At 54.5% G+C, this 17,855-nt stretch overlaps 1 protein-coding gene across 1 annotated transcript; it reads right to left on the reverse strand.

Moving 5' to 3' along the window:
• Positions 1-3,935: 3,935 nt before the first annotated feature.
• Positions 3,936-16,309, reverse strand: LOC128335584 (uncharacterized). Its single transcript, XM_053274124.1, has 21 exons — positions 16,302-16,309; positions 15,592-15,655; positions 13,880-13,965; positions 13,500-13,563; positions 12,540-12,625; positions 12,133-12,205; positions 11,684-11,769; positions 11,058-11,133; positions 10,332-10,423; positions 9,725-9,797; positions 9,255-9,424; positions 8,756-8,878; positions 8,516-8,636; positions 8,288-8,425; positions 7,705-7,878; positions 7,363-7,512; positions 6,851-6,970; positions 6,642-6,750; positions 6,258-6,320; positions 5,819-6,010; positions 3,936-5,524 (listed from the first exon to the last, which is right to left on the reverse strand). Exons 1-20 carry the CDS (start codon positions 16,307-16,309, stop codon positions 5,826-5,828), a joined length of 2,061 nt encoding a protein of 686 aa, XP_053130099.1. The 3' UTR covers positions 3,936-5,524; positions 5,819-5,825.
• Positions 16,310-17,855: the final 1,546 nt, after the last annotated feature.

Genomic DNA, 17,855 nt, shown 5'->3' on the forward strand with positions numbered 1-17,855 from the left:
ATAATTTGTATTCAGGTAGTTGCTTGTTGTTGTATACCATGGGTCCCATACTGTTTCAACCGGACGATGACACATATAAAAAGGGAATCCGCGCCCCGGGTAAGATATCATCGCACCAGAAGGGGCTAAGGAATTAGCTTCCACAAAAGAAAAGGGTGGAATTGATATACTCAGAAAACCAATTTTATACTGAGAGGTTTAAAACACACTATATGATAAGAACTTAATTAAAGGTTATCTCTGGAATTTCCTCTCTAGCCCCAACTGTTATCTCTGAGACTTCCTCTGTAGCTCAACCATTATCATCGAAATCTCCTCAGCGATTTCTATTGTTATTATTTACATACAAGTGAGATAATGTAATCATCATGTAATTACTTGCCTACGTGATCTGTAAAGTATAAAAGTCTGTTGAAAATGATGCTTGGGGTTCTGGAATTTAGGCAATAGCCAACCAGAACCTTTGCTTCTGCAGAACAAATAAAGCCTTTTAAAACTTCTCCGCTGGTGATGTTCTTTGGCTCGCTGACCCAGTAAAAGAACCATTTGGATGGTATAGCAAAGTCATGGTTGCTACCACAGGGCCAGCTCACCTTCCCTTTTCTTCCTGTTCTCCCAGTTACATCATACCACAGGGCCCAGTTAATGGTCTGGCAGCTCCTTGGTCAGCATTACTGTGGAAGATGGTGGAAGGCGATGCAAGTTGGTGGGAGGAAAAAGAGAGAGAGAGGAAGCAGCCACCTTCTTCTCCTGACTCTAACAGAAAGTGTCTGATCCCAGCCCAAAACAGCTGTGATATATTCAGAATTATTATATTTAGCAGGCGAAGAGCAACTGCCCCTATTCAGCCCAGCATAGCATTCCTGTTATCAGGGGCTGTTGCGGGTATCTCCCCTTTATTTATTTTTTTAAAGACTGTGGGCCCTTTTGGGACAGGGACTATTTTCCTGTTCCTTTTTTCAACATTTGGTCACTTATTTTGTTGTTGGAAAGAGGCACAGTATAGTGGTGATGGTGATAATATCATGGCTTACATAAGAAGCTGCCTTCTGCTGAGTCAGACCATCTATCCATCTAAAATTGGGGCAGAACAGGTCTTGTGGTAGGAACGGAAAGGAAAGGAAAGGAAAGGAAAGGAAAGGAAAGGAAAGGAAAGGAAAGGTTGCGCTGCCGAGTCGATTTCGACTCCTGGTGCCCACAGAGCCCTGTGGTTTTCTTGGTAGACTACAGGAGGGTTGACCATTGCCATCTCCCACGCAGTGTGAGACGATGCCTTTCAGCACCTTCCGATATCGCTGCTGCCCGATAGAGGAGTTTCCCACATTCTGGGAAACACACCAGTGAGGATTCGAACCAGCAACCTCCTGCTCTCTAGGCAGGTTGCTTCCCCGCTGTGCCATTAGGTGGCTCTGGTCTTGTGGTAGTAAGCACGAGTTTCCCCCTTTGCTAAACACGGTCTGCCCTGGTTTGCATTTGGATGGGAAACATGTGAGCACTGGAAGAGATTCCCCTCAGGGGATGGGGCTGCTCTGGGAAGAGCATCTAGGCACCAAGTTCCCTCCCTGGCAGCATCTCCAAGAGAGGGCTGAGAGAGACGCCTGCCTGCAACCTTGGAGAAGCTGCTGCCAGTCTGTGCAGACAGTACTGAGCTAGATGCACCAATGGTCTGACTCAGCAGAAGGCAGCTTCCTATGTTCCTTCCTATGTCCACAGCTCAGTATTATCTACTCTGACTGGCAGCAGCTCTCCAGAGTTTCAGGTAAGAGTCTTTCCCAACCCTACCTGAAGCTGCTGCCAAGTGCTGAAACTGGGACCTCCTGCACGCAAAGCAGATGCTCTGCCGCCGAGCCACAGCCCTTTCCCTGCTCCGTCCCTCCCCACGCTTTTATCCATCCTTACCCGCAACACCTCGTTGTAAATGGGGCTCACGGTCCTCTTCCTCACGGATGTCTTCCTCTTGCCCATCCGCGCTTTGTCTGGAAGCAGGTAGGTCTTGACATACCTGGAAAGAGATTCCTGTGGAGTTAACAGTAAAAAACAGCAGACGCTTAACATACAAACCGGCCCCTTGAAGCGGACGGCATGTCTAATGAAGAATCCCGCTGGGTGGTTAGCTTGGCATCGGTGTGGAGTTATAAATCATTCCAACGCATACGGAAAGAGACTGCCTAGACATGGTCAGGTGGTGATTTAGAGACTGCTATGGAAGAGCTGCTGTTAGGTCTCCACCTGTAAAAGATGGGGAAGGAGGTTGTGACAAAGCTGGATATTCATGCGGGTGACCAGAGGTGCACCTAGATAATTTCGGAGCCTGGACCTAAAGGCCTTTGGAGGCCCCCCTGCTGCAAGTTAAGCATCATTTTTTAAACATGTAGGTTCTTGAGGGCACAAACCGCACCACTCAGGACAGACTCAAGAGCATCTGGGGGCCCCCAGGACTTCTGCAGGCCCTGGACTTCTGGCCCCGAAGTCTAGAGGTAAAAGCACCTCTGCAGGTGATTCTGTGGTGGTGGTGGAGGCAGCAGCATCTATGGGTGAAATGTGAGAGGGTATCTGGGAAGGTGGTGGTGGTGGTGGTGTGTGTGTGTCTGTGTGTAACAGGAGGTTTTTCACACGTGGCTTTTAGTTCGCATCTTTTCCACACTGAAGGGGGTGCGTTCACATATTGGCCAAATTTACTGCAAATTCCCTGCGAGCTATCGGGGAGAACTTCACACAATTTGGGTTTTTCATGACACGTTAGCATGTGGTCCAGTTTGTAGCCGGGATTTAAAAAAAACATTTTCTGGCGCCGTTTATTTTGGGCCACTTTGAACTTGCAGGAAAGCCTCACAGAAAACCCATGGTAAAAAAAGCCTGTTGTCTGGGAAAGGTCCAGGGACCATGAAGTTTTCTATCACCAGGTGAATGGGAAGTAACGGGGCTGCCAGTCGGGAGCCACGAACCATGAAAAACGATCCGACTGTTTAGGAGGAAAGGTTTTCGTGATCGTAAAACGGTTCCCCAGAATTCTGGGAATCGTGTGGGTGAGACGATAGCCCTGTCCGGCCATTAGGACACGGTTGACAAGAGAGTAAGAGAGGGACGCAAATGTGTCAAATAAAGAAGTTATATGTGTGTGTGAACATGTAATGTCAATTATACTGAAGTGTGAAGGAGGCCTCGCACACGCTGATTAGCCCCCAGCCCCGGGTCGCCCCAGGGGAAGCCTTGCTCACAGGTTCAGCAGTATGCTTCCGATCCGAATCATGCATTTGAGAGGCCTGGACCCAGCATTACTTTCAGAATGAACACAGGTACAGACATTCACACAAACACATATACGCGTACTGCCATCTGTACACCCATACAACGTATTGTCTGAAGAGGGTTTATGTGCAAGTACAAGGAATGACATCTGACTGCTTGAGCAGAATGGTGAGAGTTCCAGCTTTCTGTTTTCCTCTTCAAAAAAAGAAGTTTCTAGACCTCATGGTGGAGGCTGCAGCTGGAATTTGGGTGGGATTCTGCTGGGGTGGGGAACTGGGGCACTCTTGCTCGCTCTGATATTGATGGCCTTTGGCGTATGGGGCCGGGGCAACTCTGATGGGGGGGGGCACTGGGGGGGGGGCTGAGGAACTCTCTCTCTAGCGCCCTCTCCAGTGAAACAAAAGGCTGAGATCAGCAGCATCATAGAAGAAGCAACAAGGATGTCGACCGAGCACCATCACGGACCAGATACAGGCTCGGGCTGGCCCACAGGCCAACAGGGCAGATTCCCGGGGTGCCCTACCCGTGTGCCCCAACTCTCACCCTTCACGACCGATTCTTCTCCAGATCTGGCGCCCTCCCCACACACATTCTGGCGCCCTCTCAGTGCCCCCCGTCCGGCCGTGACCAGATCTGGCACAAAGACTCGAAGGGAGACGAGAAGGAAAGAGGAAGAAACGGCGGGATGCTAACAAAAGTGGCAACTTTATTAAGATACTCAATTAGGCCACAAGTCGTCACTTAACTTTCTAACTAAAGGAAACAAAACAGGGCAGAATGGAGTAGGCAAAAAAACTTCCCATCTCGGCCAATCTGTTGGAAAGCCAAAAATTCCTACTCGGCCCCCAACAGGGCGACCAGCAAAGCCCATTCTGCCCCTGGGAGGGAGGGGGAGGGAGGGAAGGAAGGAAGCCCAGGGTCACCAAGGCAATGGGAGGGCAAACAAAATTGGGGGGAGTCCCAGCCAGTCCCCCACCCCACCCCCACCCCGCTCCTTGCAGGCACGTTCACTTGGTCTCCTCTTCTGGGGCGGATCGACTGACTCCTCCAGCCGCCCAGCAGCAGCACATGCCTGCAAGAAGCACAAAGCAGCATCAGTGGGGTTGCCCTGCTCCTCCTCCCTTTCCGCTCCGGGAGCCCAGCAAGCGGGGATCGGGCAGTGGGGTGGGGGTTGATGGGGGGGCAAGCCAGAGAATTCTGCTTGACCTCAGCTCCCCACTGTGCAGCAAGGGACGGTGTCATGGCCACACCTCCCGCCCCGCTCCAAAGAGGATCTTCTGCTCACTCCCCCCTGCCTGCTGGAGCAAGAGGGGCTCCTCGCTTGCCCAGAGCAGATGGAAGGGAGCAGGGGTGAGTGAGGAAGCGGGAGGTCGAGGCATTGTCCAGCCTGGCCCAAGCACCCTCCCTCGGCCTCCTCGGCAGACCTGGTGGCTGATGCCTCCCTTGCCCCCTCCCCTCTGGGGTGGAGAAGGAGGAGCCCCTTTGGTATAACAGGGAGGGGAGGGGAGGGGAGGGGATGCGCCCCAGACTTGGGGAGGCCTGGGAGGGGAGGCCTGCCGCTGGACGCCTCATCACGTGCTACACAGCAGGGAGCGGGAGGGAGAGGAGGGTTCTCTGGCCTGCCACCGGGCAGCACCAGGGGACGCGACTGGGGCTGCAGGGGGCCCCCAGAGTCTCCCGGGCTCCTCTGCTGCTGCCCCGGTTTGGGAGGGGGGAGGAGGGAGCGGAGGGGGGAGGGAGGCGTGGCTGCGGGAGGGGAGGGGGGAGGAGCACACCCTCGGCAGGGGAGGGGGCGGATGCCTGGATGGTGCTTCCCCTGCCAGGGGAAGCCAGGCCGCTGGGGAAGGGGAGAAAGGTGGAAGGAGGAGGGGGCGCTCCCCGGCCAGCTGGTGGAAATGGAGGGAGGCGGTGACCTTGCCCTCCTGCTGGGGCCACACAGCCTCCCCGGACCCAAGGAGAGCCCAAGAATGGTTCCCAAGGGCCACTTGGGGGCAGGGTGGTCCTGTAGCCTCCTCCCACAGCCTGCAGCAGAGGCAAGGGGAGGGGCTTCTGCACCCCAGAGGCGGGGCTTCCTTGGGCCAGGGGAGTGGAGCCTGCTTCCCCCTCACTCCTCAGACAGAACTGCACTTCCCTGCTGCCGTCTTGTGGACAGCTCTTTCTATCCACGGGGTTGGAGGAGGTCTTCTGGCTGGTCCGCATCCACTGCGCTGCATGGTCTTTCTTCAGTCTCCCTTCAGCTGCTGATCTTCCAGGGGAGAGCACGGGGCTGTTGTTCCTGGAAAGAGAGAAGGACATTGGTTCAGAGATTGGGGGTCTTCTCACACTCTCCCCCATGACACCACCCAGCACCAGGGACTCCTGGCAGAATAGCCGTGTCCTCATTTCCCAGAGGGAAGAGAGATCTTTCCTCTTTCCCTTGGGCTACTTGTACAACTGGCCACAAGGGCCGAAGATGGCATTCCAACACGAGGGAGGGCTGCCCAGATTGCTGCCCGCCCTTCCTGCAGCCCCAGCCCCCTCCCTAACCATCGGGGCCCCTTCCAGTGAAGCCCTGCCTTGGTCTGCTCACCAGTCGGTCAGGTGGAGAGATCACCGTACTCTGGCGGGTGTCTCTTCTTCTTACAGCCTGCCCACAAGCGCCGAACGGCAGCCCGCAACCCATGCCGGGAGTGGAGGGAAAAGGCCTTCTTCACGATCTTCTCCGTCTTGCAGGCAACTCTCCCGACCTCGGGGTCATGGTCGCCAAGCAAGCTCTCCAGCGCTGGAAGGATGAAGGAGAAACTTCAGCAATGGCATGAAGAGATCACCCCACCCTCCGCCAAACCCCACCATTTCCACACCAAGAGGGAGCAAGTCCTGACTCTTTCTCCCCTTCACTCCGGGAAACCCTACTGCTGGGCATCCCTGAGGATGCAACCGGGACCTTCCCTTTGAGGGTCTGTGGTCCCTAAACCTAGGCCTCTCCCCTCACAGAAACTGCCCCTTCCCACCCAGAAACCTGCACTTACCAGCATGGAAGGTCTCTATGTTCCCTTCAGTGAGGATGCTGCCCTTTTTGTGGACCAGGTGACCTAAAAACAAGGGTGGAAGGAAATGGGAGCACAGTTCAGGACCCTGCGCATGGACAGCTCACTTCCCATCATTCAGGAGAGGAAGTCCCCCCCTCTCTGCTCCCTCTGGGACTGACAGATTGAGCCATTCCTCCAGGGACTCTTATGTCACCTTGGGAGGAAATGAAGTCAAGACTCCTAGCTAACGCTCACTGGGCCAGTCCTCCTGGGGAGGGAACAGCTCCTGCCCCCCCACCCTTCTGGAAGTGCCCTCAAAGAGAGTGAACCTTTGCCCACCAAGACGACCCACGAAGGGAGACCCAAAAGTCTTGTTTCCCTTACCGATCAGCAGGGCAGCTGTTCTCCTCACTGAAGGCTGCTCGCTGCGGAAGAAGCCCAGGATCTTGGTGGCCTCCATCTCCACGGCGTCCTCTGTGCCGAGCTGCCGAATCTGGGATCAAGAGCAAAGAAAATCCCGAGTGAGCAAAGCATCGCCCAAAGGTCCTTGAGCCATTTGAGCCGAGGGACGGACAGGGAGGGGCTGCCCTTACCAGACGCTTGGCGATCTTGTGCAGCAGCTCCTGCAGGCTGTAAGAGTCCCGCGCCAGCAGCCTGCCCTCCAGGTGCCATAGGAGGGCTTCTGCCAGGAGGCTCAGATTGTCCTTTGCAGCCTGCCAATGAAAGACCGGAATGGGAGTGGAAAAGCCTCCCAAGGGATTCCAAGAAACCTCTTAGGGGGCTTCAAGGAGTAGGGGAGATTTTGGACTTTGGTGGCCTCTCGTTGGCTGAATCACAGCCGAGGACAGCCAGATTCAAGAGGGGAAGCTTTGCCCCATCCCAGGAAAGAAGGGCCCTGGATGAACTCTGGGAAGAGAAAGTAGAAGGGGGTGGAGAGGTCTATTCCCTGAAAGGTTTCAGAGAGGCCTGGATGGGCCAAGCCACAGCGGGACAGCTGGATGATTCACCACCCCGTGAGGCTAGCTCTGAGGCCTGCCACTGGGCGGCTGGACTTGGGGAAGCCTAAACACCTTTGTAGAGGAGGCAGGGAAAAGTGGGCTCTCACCTGTGCTACCTCCAGGTCCTCATCCTCCACGTGCATCAGCACCGCGATGAGGGTCGTGATGTTCTCTTCTGTACCCTCATGATGGTGGTGGCGGTGCTGCAGGAGATCCAGATGGGTCTTCATGGCTGCCCTTCGGATCTTAGCCTCCTCCTACAAAAAAACAGGGGTTGTCGTTGGCAGGGAGGAATTCCTCACCTCCATCACCATGAAGAAGAGCTTGCATGGGTCTCTTGCAAGAGGTCTCAAGGGGGTGTCCGGTTTCCCTTCTCCAACCCGGTCGGAATCTACAGGTTGGCCGGCCCTCATAGAGCCGGGGCGGAGGGCTGGCGTGCAAGTACTCACGTGGTGGAAGAGAGGGCGGCACAGGGCAGCCAGGGCAGCATTCACGGTGGCCTGATGTTCCGATGGGCAGTGCCTCAGCCGCTCCATGAAGGCCAGGACCCCCAAAGTGGCTTCCAGACTGGAGGTCCTGAGCCCTCCCAGGATCCCGGCACTAAAATCCTGGGGTTTCTTTGCCTAGGGTGAAAAAAGGTGGATCCTTGGAGTTCTTTCAAAGACATGCTAGTCCACCCCCTGCTAAACAGACCACAGGCCTCTCGGGGGGCTGATGCCGCTTGGCCTCCATCCACTGCCTTGGGGAGGAGATCACTCAAGCCATCCCAGAGGCACAGAGAGGGGGGAGAAGGCGGCATTGGAGCACGTGGGGAATCAGGGCTCCCACTGAGAGATGCATTTCTGTGCCTTCCCTTAAGGATTTCTACTTCGTCCTGTGGCAAGGGTTCCACAGGCTCAATCCACCCAACTGGAGAAATCTCCCCATCACACCTGGGGATGCCTAGGAGCACCAGCCTCAGGTAGGGCTCCCCAAAGAGAGGAGTTTCCATGCCCAGAGATGCTCCCAGGCTCGTGGGTCTGGGTCACTCACCGCCTTCAGCTTTCCATACATTTGGAGAAGTCCCCTTTCGCTCAGGTAGCGGATGTTCTGGCTGGGGTGGACTAGCCACGCTACCAGGAGCGTCCAAGTCTTCTCCAAGGCGGCGAAGTCTTTGTCTTTCAGGAGCAGCTAAAAGAGGGAAAGGAGGAAAACATCCATCAGCCCCTGGGGCCAGACCCTCCTCTCAGGGAAGCCCACGCTGAGGAACTCGCTGCTCACCTCCACAAAGAAGGCCACCTCTGCGAGGGAATGCTGTTCTGGATCTTTGTCCAGGCTGAAGAGGGAAGCCAGGTATGCCTTCAGCCTGGCCACTGTGGAGGATGGTGTCTGTAGGAGAGCCCTGCAACACACCAAAGGACCCTGCTGAGTCCTGGGTGGAAGGCCCGGAAAGAGCAGACCTGACCCAAAGCACCCCAGCCCCCAGGCCTCCTGAGAAATCTCCTCTTCCCTCCTACTTACCTCACCAAGAGGGCCACACCCCGGAGGCAGCTCTGCGGAGAGCACAGGGATTCCCAGCAGGTCTTCTCTGGGGTCACCTGTGCCACCCTCTCCAGCAGGGTCCGGACAATCTGCGAGGTCTCCCTGCAGAGAAGAGAAGAGGAGGTGGCTGTCCCCAAAGTGTGTGTCTCCTTGCGGGGTGGCGTAGTAGTGTCAAGGGTGGAGGGACTGTCTTGGACCATAGGAGGGAGACCACAGGGGTGAAGTGACTTTCCCCACAGCTGGTTTTTTAACACCGCAGACGCATTTTAAGGCTTTCTGCAGATCCAAGAGGGCTGCAAATTCTGGGGTCTCCTCTGTGTAGCTGAGGGAGGGGACCACCGTGCCAGAGTCACCCCAAGAGGCCAGAAATGCTCCTCACCCATCATTGTGGGACATGGGACAAATGGCCCTATCCTGTCCTCCCAGAGTGCTGGAAGGAGGACTTGCTGGCCTCGCTTTCCCCAGCGCCATGACTTACGCAGGAGGCAGGTCTTGGCTCTCCCGGTTCCCCACTCCCTCGGTGGTGTTCTGCAGGCCGGTGAGGATCTTGTTCACCAGGCCCACCAGGAGTTCGGGGAACCTCTCCTCCACCTCACTGGCATACTCCATGCACCGGATGACGTCCCCGATCTTCTTTGTTGCTCTCCCCTGAGGAGAAGGGGAGGGCCAGGCCTCAGCACACAGTCCAAGGGACAGTAATGGGTCAGGAGAATCCCCGGGGCCAGGCAAGTGCCATGGGTGTCTGCACGCACATCTGGGCCTGGAGGGTGCTGCCTCTGGCTCAGGGAGCATGAGGTCCACTGCAAGGGAAAGACATCCCCAAGGGGGAAGGGCAAGTCCCCGCCTCCCGTGTGAACAGTGGCTGCCATCCAAGCCGCCATGCTGCGTAGTGCAGGAAAGGAAGGGCGGAGGGGTGGAGGGAAGTCACCCTTGTTTTCCGCCCCTTACCTCTCCCAGATGGACCGAGGAGAACCAGTCTGGGGCCAGCTGTCCTCTTCCTTCTTCACCGCCGCCGATGTTCCTGAGAGAGGAGAGGAGAGAGAAAAGCTGCTCAAAGGTCTGTCCTGTTGGAGATGGCAGCCAGCTGGAGAAGAACACGAGCACCCAAAGAGATGGTGAGCAAGGATCTTGCCTCCCTTGGGAGGTGGCTGGCAGGGGAAATTCACCAGGCCAGAGATCTCCCAAGTCCAGCCTTTCGTGCCCCACTGAGAAGCCCTGGGAAGTGTTCAGAGAGGGCATCGAGAAAGGTGCCCTCCCCTGCTCCTTCTCCCCAACACCCGGTCATGCCAACAGCATGGGGGTCTCGGAGCTCCCTCTGCTAACAGCCAGCAATAGACTTGCTGCTGTCTGTCTCGCACCTGCTGCCAATCGGCTTCCTTGGGTGAACTCCCCCTCCAGAGTCCTCAGAGGGCAAGGAGGAGAAAACATCCCTCTGTGGGGCTCAGACATGGGGGAGCTGCCCCTGTCCCCTGCAGCCTTCTGCTGGCTACGCTAAAAGACCCCCCCTGCTCTCTACTGGCTCCTAAGGCCCTTCAGCTGAGAGGAGGGTACCTACCTGGCTGAACCGGGGGCCGGTGGAGAGTCCCACACCTCGTCCTCGATGCTGCTCACCTCATACATGGTGTCATCCTCGTCCGTAGAGGAGCACTGGGGAGGAGAGAGAAGAATAATTGGATTGTTCCATGGCTTGCATTGACCTTGCGAGGCTTCTGAGAGGAGGAACTAAGCCCAAGGGACTTAGCGCTGAGTCCAGGCAGCACCCTGTTCCTGCTGAGTAGGGCTTGACCAAACTTTCCAGAGGAGCAGGTGGTTTGGGGTCATCCATCGTGCTGTAAGGGGCGCTGAGGGTTCCAATGAACGGATGACCCTCTAAAACAGGGCTGCACAATTTCAACCCTCTAGACATGGTTGGACTACAACTCCCATCATCCCCAGCCACAGTGGCCCATAGTCGGGGATTATGGGAGTTGTAGGCCAACATCTGCAGGAGGCCCAAGGTTGTGCAGCCATGCTCTAAAACCAGACGTGCCTCTTAGAACAAAAGCATTTGGCATCTCCGTCCAGAAGAGCCTTCCACCGCATTTCCAACCCCTTCCCAGTGCCTCAACGGGAGCCCTGCATTTTCTTCCCACCCCACTCATCCAAATCCCTCCCACCCTGCGGCATCTAGAACTGGAACTGTTCCAGGTTCTGTCTCCTATCGGGGAACAGGGGACACACACACACACACACACACAACCCAGAGCCCATCCACCTGAAAAAATGGATGAGCATTCCTGACCTCTGCCGAGGACGAGTCTTCCACCACTTCAGTGTTCAGCAGCCTCTTGATTAGCCACTTCTTTGGCTTTGGGACTCTGAGAGAAGAAAGGAGAGACGGGGCATGAGAACATCCATGCATGCCAAGAGCCCTGTGGATCTGGTGAAAGACACGTGTAGCCCAACAGTGGACAGCCAGATGCCTATTTAGTTGGTTGTGAACCACTTGAGACCTGGTTATATGTGGCATCAAAATGTGTTTATTCACACACAAACACACACACCCCTGCAGATTCTGAAGTTCCTTGGCTATCAAGGGTAATAGTCTTCAATTGGCTTCTCCTCCATGAACGTGTCTAATCATTTGCTGGACTTAGTGGCCATTAGCCCATCCTGGGGTTGTGAATTCCGTAGCTTTCAATGTGTGGTGTGTGGGGCGAGAGGGAGAAAATGCATTTTCTGGGCTCTGTGCTGCACCCAACGCCAGTCTACTCCTTGTGTTGAGCTCCTATCCTCGTGCAGTGAGGGGGGCAGGGAAATATCCCTCCAGGGTGCTCAGGCCTTTCAGAAACGCCCCCACCCCAGGCTCCCAGGGAAGGTGATCTGCCTCTATGATCCCAGGAGCTGCCCTTCAGCTGAGAAAGGTACCTGGGGGAACTGGTGTCACCGTCCCCTTCCGACCCCTCGTCCTCCACGCTGGCTTGCGGAGTCTCGGCCCCCGGGAAGGAAGAACTCTGTGAAGGAGAGAGGAGGGAGAAATGGCTGCTCTGGCCCTCGTGTTGAGCTTTCCAGGATTCGGCAGGGAAAAGGCCAGCCGGGCACCTCCCAGCGGTCATCGCCAGGTGAGCTGGATACAGGAAGTGGGCCGGAAGTGGACCTTTGATGTCCCAGAAGAGCTACAGGGGAGGCCAATTCTGCACCACAGCACGGCCATTTTGGAGGTTTAAGCAAACTCTTGTCAGAAGGTGGCCACCCACCCTGCAGCTTCTCAAACTGGAGCCATTCCACATTCTCTCTACTCCTGGGCAACACGGGGGACCCACAAGCCCAACCCTCAGTCCTTCCAAGGGAGGGACTGGATGTGGATGCTTTCTGACCTCTCCAAGGGATGGTTCTTCGTCAGCAGCAGTGTTGTGCAGCCTCCTCTGCACGGTGCTTGGCCTCTGGACGCTAAGAAAAGAAAGAAAGAAGACAGGTGAGATCAGAAGAGCAGTGCTTAGAAAGAGCTCTGCTTGATGAGAAGAATGAGACATGCAGCCCAGCACCCTGTTTCCAGGAGTGGACAGCCAGATGCCTGCAGGAAGCCCACAGGCTGGGCATGGAGACCCCTGTCCCCTTGTGGAAAGAGGAGGAGACAAACAACTCTCCAAGATGCTCAGAGCTTCTGCCCACCCCCGGCTTCTTGCTAAACTAACCACCTCCCCCGGCCCCAGGATGGGCTCTTAAGGAAAGTCTTCTGCTTCCATGAGCTCTGGATCTGCCCCTCCAGCTGAGAAAAGAGTACCTCTGGGAACTGATGAAACTCTCCACGTCCAGCTCCTGATCCCTTGGGTTGACCTCTGGGATCTCGGCCTCTTCGATGTCGGCACCCTGCAAATGAGAGAAAAAGGAGAGCAATGCGTGAAGTTGTGCTCACTCTGATCTCCCTAGGGCCTTGGGGTTTAGGTTTTCTCCCTTCATTTTCTTTGAATTCATGTTTATTTCTTTAGATTATTTTGATTTTTAAATAAAAAAGTCTTATTAAAAAAAATAAACAATGTGCTCTAACATTAACTGATATTGGGAGTGCCAGGGCACAGCCACCACATGCTTGTGGCCATTTTCTTTCATGGTATGCCCAACAATGAACCTCCACTGTGATATGCGTTCTGCTGTGGTCAACAAAATGGCAGCACTCTGGAGCTCTGGTCCAAAGACAGCATGTCAGGTAGGTCTCCGAGATCTCTTTCTTTACCCAAAGAAAAGCAGTCCTTAACAGAAAGGTCAGTGCATAGGAGCTCTAGAATTGAATGCTAATTTCTTCTTGTCATTTCTTGCCATTTTTTTCTGCATTCCTTTCATGGGGAATGGAAACAAATGCGAATGGGACCCCCTGGTATTTATAGTTTGGCCCCGAGAGTCTTCTTCATGCAAGCCCACCATGTCCTCTGCTCTCCTATTCCCAGGTTAGCTCCCTCTTTCCAAGGGGAGAGACAAGGTGGGCCCCTGAGTCTGGAGCGAGGGCCATCCCTCCTGCTGTGGAGACTCTGGGCTGCTGTTTTGACCAGAGGGGGTGATGATTGTCTCTCAAGAAATGCCTCTTCAGTCAAGAGACATTGAGTCTCTCTGCCAGGAAGACCCTCTCATCTCCTGACCCATGTCAGGGTCTCGGGTTCCCAACTTCTGTCTGCTGCAGGCGGAGATGCAATCTCCCCTCACTCCTCAACCATCCCATCCACAAAAGTGACAGGAACTGTGTCCTTACCTCACAAGACCATGTGGTGGCAATGGTCTGCAGGAACCACCCATCGTCCTCAACCGTGAAGACACTGCAGGAAGAAATACAATGGCATGAGTACCTCGGAAAAGCCTTGCTGGATCAGACCAAAGATGCATCTAGCCCAGCACTCTGCCTCCAATAGGGGACAGCCGGATGCCTCCAGGAAGCTGTCCCCTGTGACCTTCAAGCTAGTGGACATCACCACCATATCTTGTAGGACTGAATTCTTCTACAAAATGTATGAAGACCTCATTTTTGTAGGTCCTGCACCTCTTGCCAGTCAGCTGCACTGGATCCATCCCAGATCCAGGCCGGCTGTGGGACAGAAAATCTTCCCTACACAACATTTCAAGAAGAAACTCTACCTCCTCTGGGAACTGCTGGCAACCGCTTCATCCAGGATCCCGTTCCCACTCTTGACATGCTGGATCCTGGAGCCGTCCGAGATTGACTTCTGTGAAGGAGAGAGGAGAGAGGAATGGGTGCTCTGACGCCCACTTGATCTTTCCAGGGCGTCTGGGAGGCAAACGTCACACCTCCTTCAAAGGGACCTTAACAGATGCGCTTAAAGCAGGAAGTGGCTCCTTTGCACCTCAAAAGGGTGCTGGGGACGCTCCCCCACAGAACTGGGCCCCTGCAGTTGCGTTGCTGACTAAAAGAGACACTTCCTGTTCTCATATTGCTTTTCTTGATGATGCATCTAAGCTACTATTTAGAGTCTTGCAATATATATCTATAGCTATCTCATTGAAACTTGATTTTTAAAAATTTTTGTCTTTATATTTTCTTTTCATTCAGCTGATTTATATGTGTGTGTGTGTGTGTGTGTGTGTGTGTGTGTTTATTTTAGTCTATTTTTACACTCATTGGTTTTGGTTTCTCTTTCCCCACCACAAAGAGAGTGCATCCTTCCTGAAGTACCGGGTCTGAACGGAAGCTCCAGCGCGTGGGACCTTCCTTAAAAAACAAGGCCCTGCCCTGCCAGAATGTCATGGGTGGCAGAATGGAGGGCAATGCCTTTGGGGAAGAGATGGCTGCCCCTTCGGTCTCCGATAGAGATCGACCAGCCTTGAGTGGGAGCCCAGGTACACCACAAGAAGCCAGTCCTAAAACCAATGTCAGCGAATGGGACCTACAAACTGGACACACTTTCATGGCCATTTATTTCATGGGTGCCATTGTGTCAGAGCGAATGGAAACACATAGGAATGGTATCTGTTTCCATTCATTCAAAAAATAAATGCTCAGAGAGGAACCAAACCCCAAAATCTACTGAAGCCCAGAGATCAGCCTCCCCACCACCCCCCATTCCTGGGGAGCTGGGTGAGATCCTAGGTATTAGACCATTTGGAGTCACAGGATCCCGGATGAGAGTCAGGCCTCTTGCTGTAAGGGACACGGTGGTTTCACATTCAGGGGAGGTGCTTTTAGATCAGAGAAGCCTAGCTAGGTTTCTCTCTTTGCTGGGAAGAGCTACTGGCCGTCTGATGCAGCCTGGTGTTTTGAGGGCCCTTCTGATGCTCAACTACATGCTAAGCCAAGCCGGAAAGGGGGTGATGTGGAGCCGAGCAGGGGCAGAGTGGAAGAAGTGCCCAATCTGCCCCAAGGAAGACTTCCCCACTCTAGTTCCCCTCCAGACTGCTCCCTTTCTGGACATGTTTTGTGCTTGGTCGTCCAGAAGAAAATCAAAGTCTGGAACCCTGCGGGGAGGGAGTGATTTGGGGCAGGAGAGCGGAATGAAGAAGCGAGGGGTGGAAGGCAGGTAGAGACACCCCTCTTCCCTCTCAGCACTTCCCATCCCCCAATTTCCCATGCTACTTCCTCCATAGGGAGGGGCTTCCACCTTGGCATGAGTGACTTGTAGTTGAGCCCCGATGGTCACTCATCCCACCCACCCAATTCACGGCTACTACCACTGCAAATTTCGAAGCCTATGGCTTTGCAAGACAAGTTCTCAAAACGTTCCTCCCACCTGCTCAGACTGGGTCTCCCGCACTCCCTCTAGACTCGCTTCAAGTGGGGTCTCTCCCACCCCCTCCCAGCCCTGCCATGTACGGACTGGATTTCCATCCCTTACCAGTGACCATTTGCTGGTTTCGGTCACGGAGCGCTGTTCGTTAATCTCCTGTGGCTGGAAGTCACTGAGAGGAGAAAAAAGACAAAAGACACAAGGGAGTGAGTGTGTCGAAGGAACCCCGAGTACCCAGTTTCCAACAAGGGACAGCCGGATGCCTCGTGGCAGGGCGTGGAGGCAAGAACTGTGAGATGGAAAATTCCTTATTGTTCTCTACTGCTGAAATTGTGGAGTCTCTTATCTGCCAAGGACAGACAGGGTGGGGGAAGAGGGTCCGGGTGTTGCAAACCTCATTAGCATAGGCGTCGAATGATCGGCTTATTCCCAACTGTAACTGTTCTGTTTCTTGGAATGTGGATGTGTCTTCTCTTAATTTGCTTATCTGTCTGCTGAAGAACCGAAACTTAGGGCAAAGTCCCGCCTCAAGGCAAACACATGTGTAAATGTCATGAATGAATTGGTCCCTCGGGCTGAATGGGGGACGCCCAGCTGTGTAACAATGCCAAGGTATAAAACCCCAAGGCACTGGGTATTTGGTGCGTTTTTCCTGGTAGGCTGCGAGGCACCGGAAAAAGCCACCAGCGCTGGTTTTGGTTCCATAAATGGTGACTATTGCTTCCTTCAATCATCCTTGTCTGTCTGGTTTGTGGTAACTGGGGTCTCCCAGGTAACATAAACTGGTGCCGTGACTCGGCTGGTCGGCTGGTGATTACCTGCTCATCGGTGGTTGCTTGGGGGGTCCCTTTCTCACGTCGTGGGAGAGCAACCCTTCGGCGCCACTTCTCCTGTTGTAAGAAGGAAGGTTTTGACCCCCGGCGGCATGAGACACAGACTCCCAAGCTCACCGAAGACGGGCGCGGAACGAGGCACACCAACGCAGGCATCCGGACAGGTGGAGTATTAAGGGTCTCGAGACAAAGGGGGACCGGGGAATCGCCCACCCTGTGTCAAGAGCCGCTGCGGGCAGAGGGCACTGCCTAAAAGCAGGACGGGCTCTGGGAGGAAAAAAAGGGAGGTTGTGTGTGACTGTGTGCAGTTTGCAAGGATTTGGTGAGTGCAGAGGGGGACCCCACAGGGGGAAACCCACCGTGAAAGTGGCCTTGCAGTGGCAAGGCGGGACTCCTGAGTAAGTTCGACGGGAAGGGGACCCAAATCGGAGGTGCAGGCGTGAATTTGTCTGTTCATAATCCCTTTTGTGTCTCACTGCGGGACCCCTCACCCGCAGTCTGTTCCCTTCTCCTACTTGTCTGTTTGTCTGGAGTGAAAGAGAGCACAATTCTGTAAGCATGGGTGGGGGAGGCTCGAGAGCATGCACCCCACTGAACTGCATGGTCCAGAACTTTAAAAAGGGCTTCACAAGAGACTATGGCGATCCACCTTGTAAACCTGAAATCCTGGTCAGACACTGTACACTGAACTGGCCAGCCCAAAGTTCAACTTGGCCAGCAGATGGGAGTTTCGAGATAGAAGAAATCTGCAAAGTCCATATAACAGTGACTGAAAGCCACCCTGACCAGTATGCATACATAGACCAATGGATGTTGAACGCCATAGAGGGGCCAAAATGGCTACGGGACTGTAGGAAGAAACAGGGAGCAAAGACAGTGCTGGCGCTCCGCACCAAGAGCACAGGCAAGCCACAGAAAACGGAGGGGGAAGGGGCCTCAGCCCCGTGGCTGCCACCACCTCCACCCCAGCTCCTAGAGACTGAGGAAGAGCCAGAACTACCACCACCGCCTCCTCCCTACAACCCACTGTACCCCAAAGTCCCACGTGGCCCACCCTATCCCCTGAGGTAGACAGAGGAGCGGATACGGCAGGCAAAAGCGAAAGAAGAAGAAGAGGCTAAAAGAAAGGAGGCGCAGGAACGGCTAGAATGGGAAAGGAAGAAGGAGGCTGAGATACAGGAGCGAGAAGAGGTGGCGGAAAGGGAGTTCAAGCTACTACAAGCTAGGATGGAGGAACTGGAGAAGGCAAAGAAGGAACTAGAGAAACAGCAGCCAGGTCCAGAAGAAGAAGGGGGGGGGGGCAACCATGGCCCCTCTATGAGTAACCACCTTCCCAGGGGAGAAAGGAGAAGCACTGTATCAGTACCAGTACGTGCCTTTCTCATCCTCAGACCTGCTAAACTGGAAGCGCACAACTAAGCCCCTTACGGAAGACCCAAGAGAGATGCTGGAACTTTTTGAGACGATTATGCGCACCCACCGTCCCACTTGGGGAGATATACAGACACTGATGGTGACTCTGCTGTCCTCGGAAGAGCG

This window comes from Hemicordylus capensis, chromosome 11, assembly GCF_027244095.1.
Source record: "Hemicordylus capensis ecotype Gifberg chromosome 11, rHemCap1.1.pri, whole genome shotgun sequence".
Taxonomy (NCBI): Eukaryota; Metazoa; Chordata; class Lepidosauria; order Squamata; family Cordylidae; genus Hemicordylus; species Hemicordylus capensis.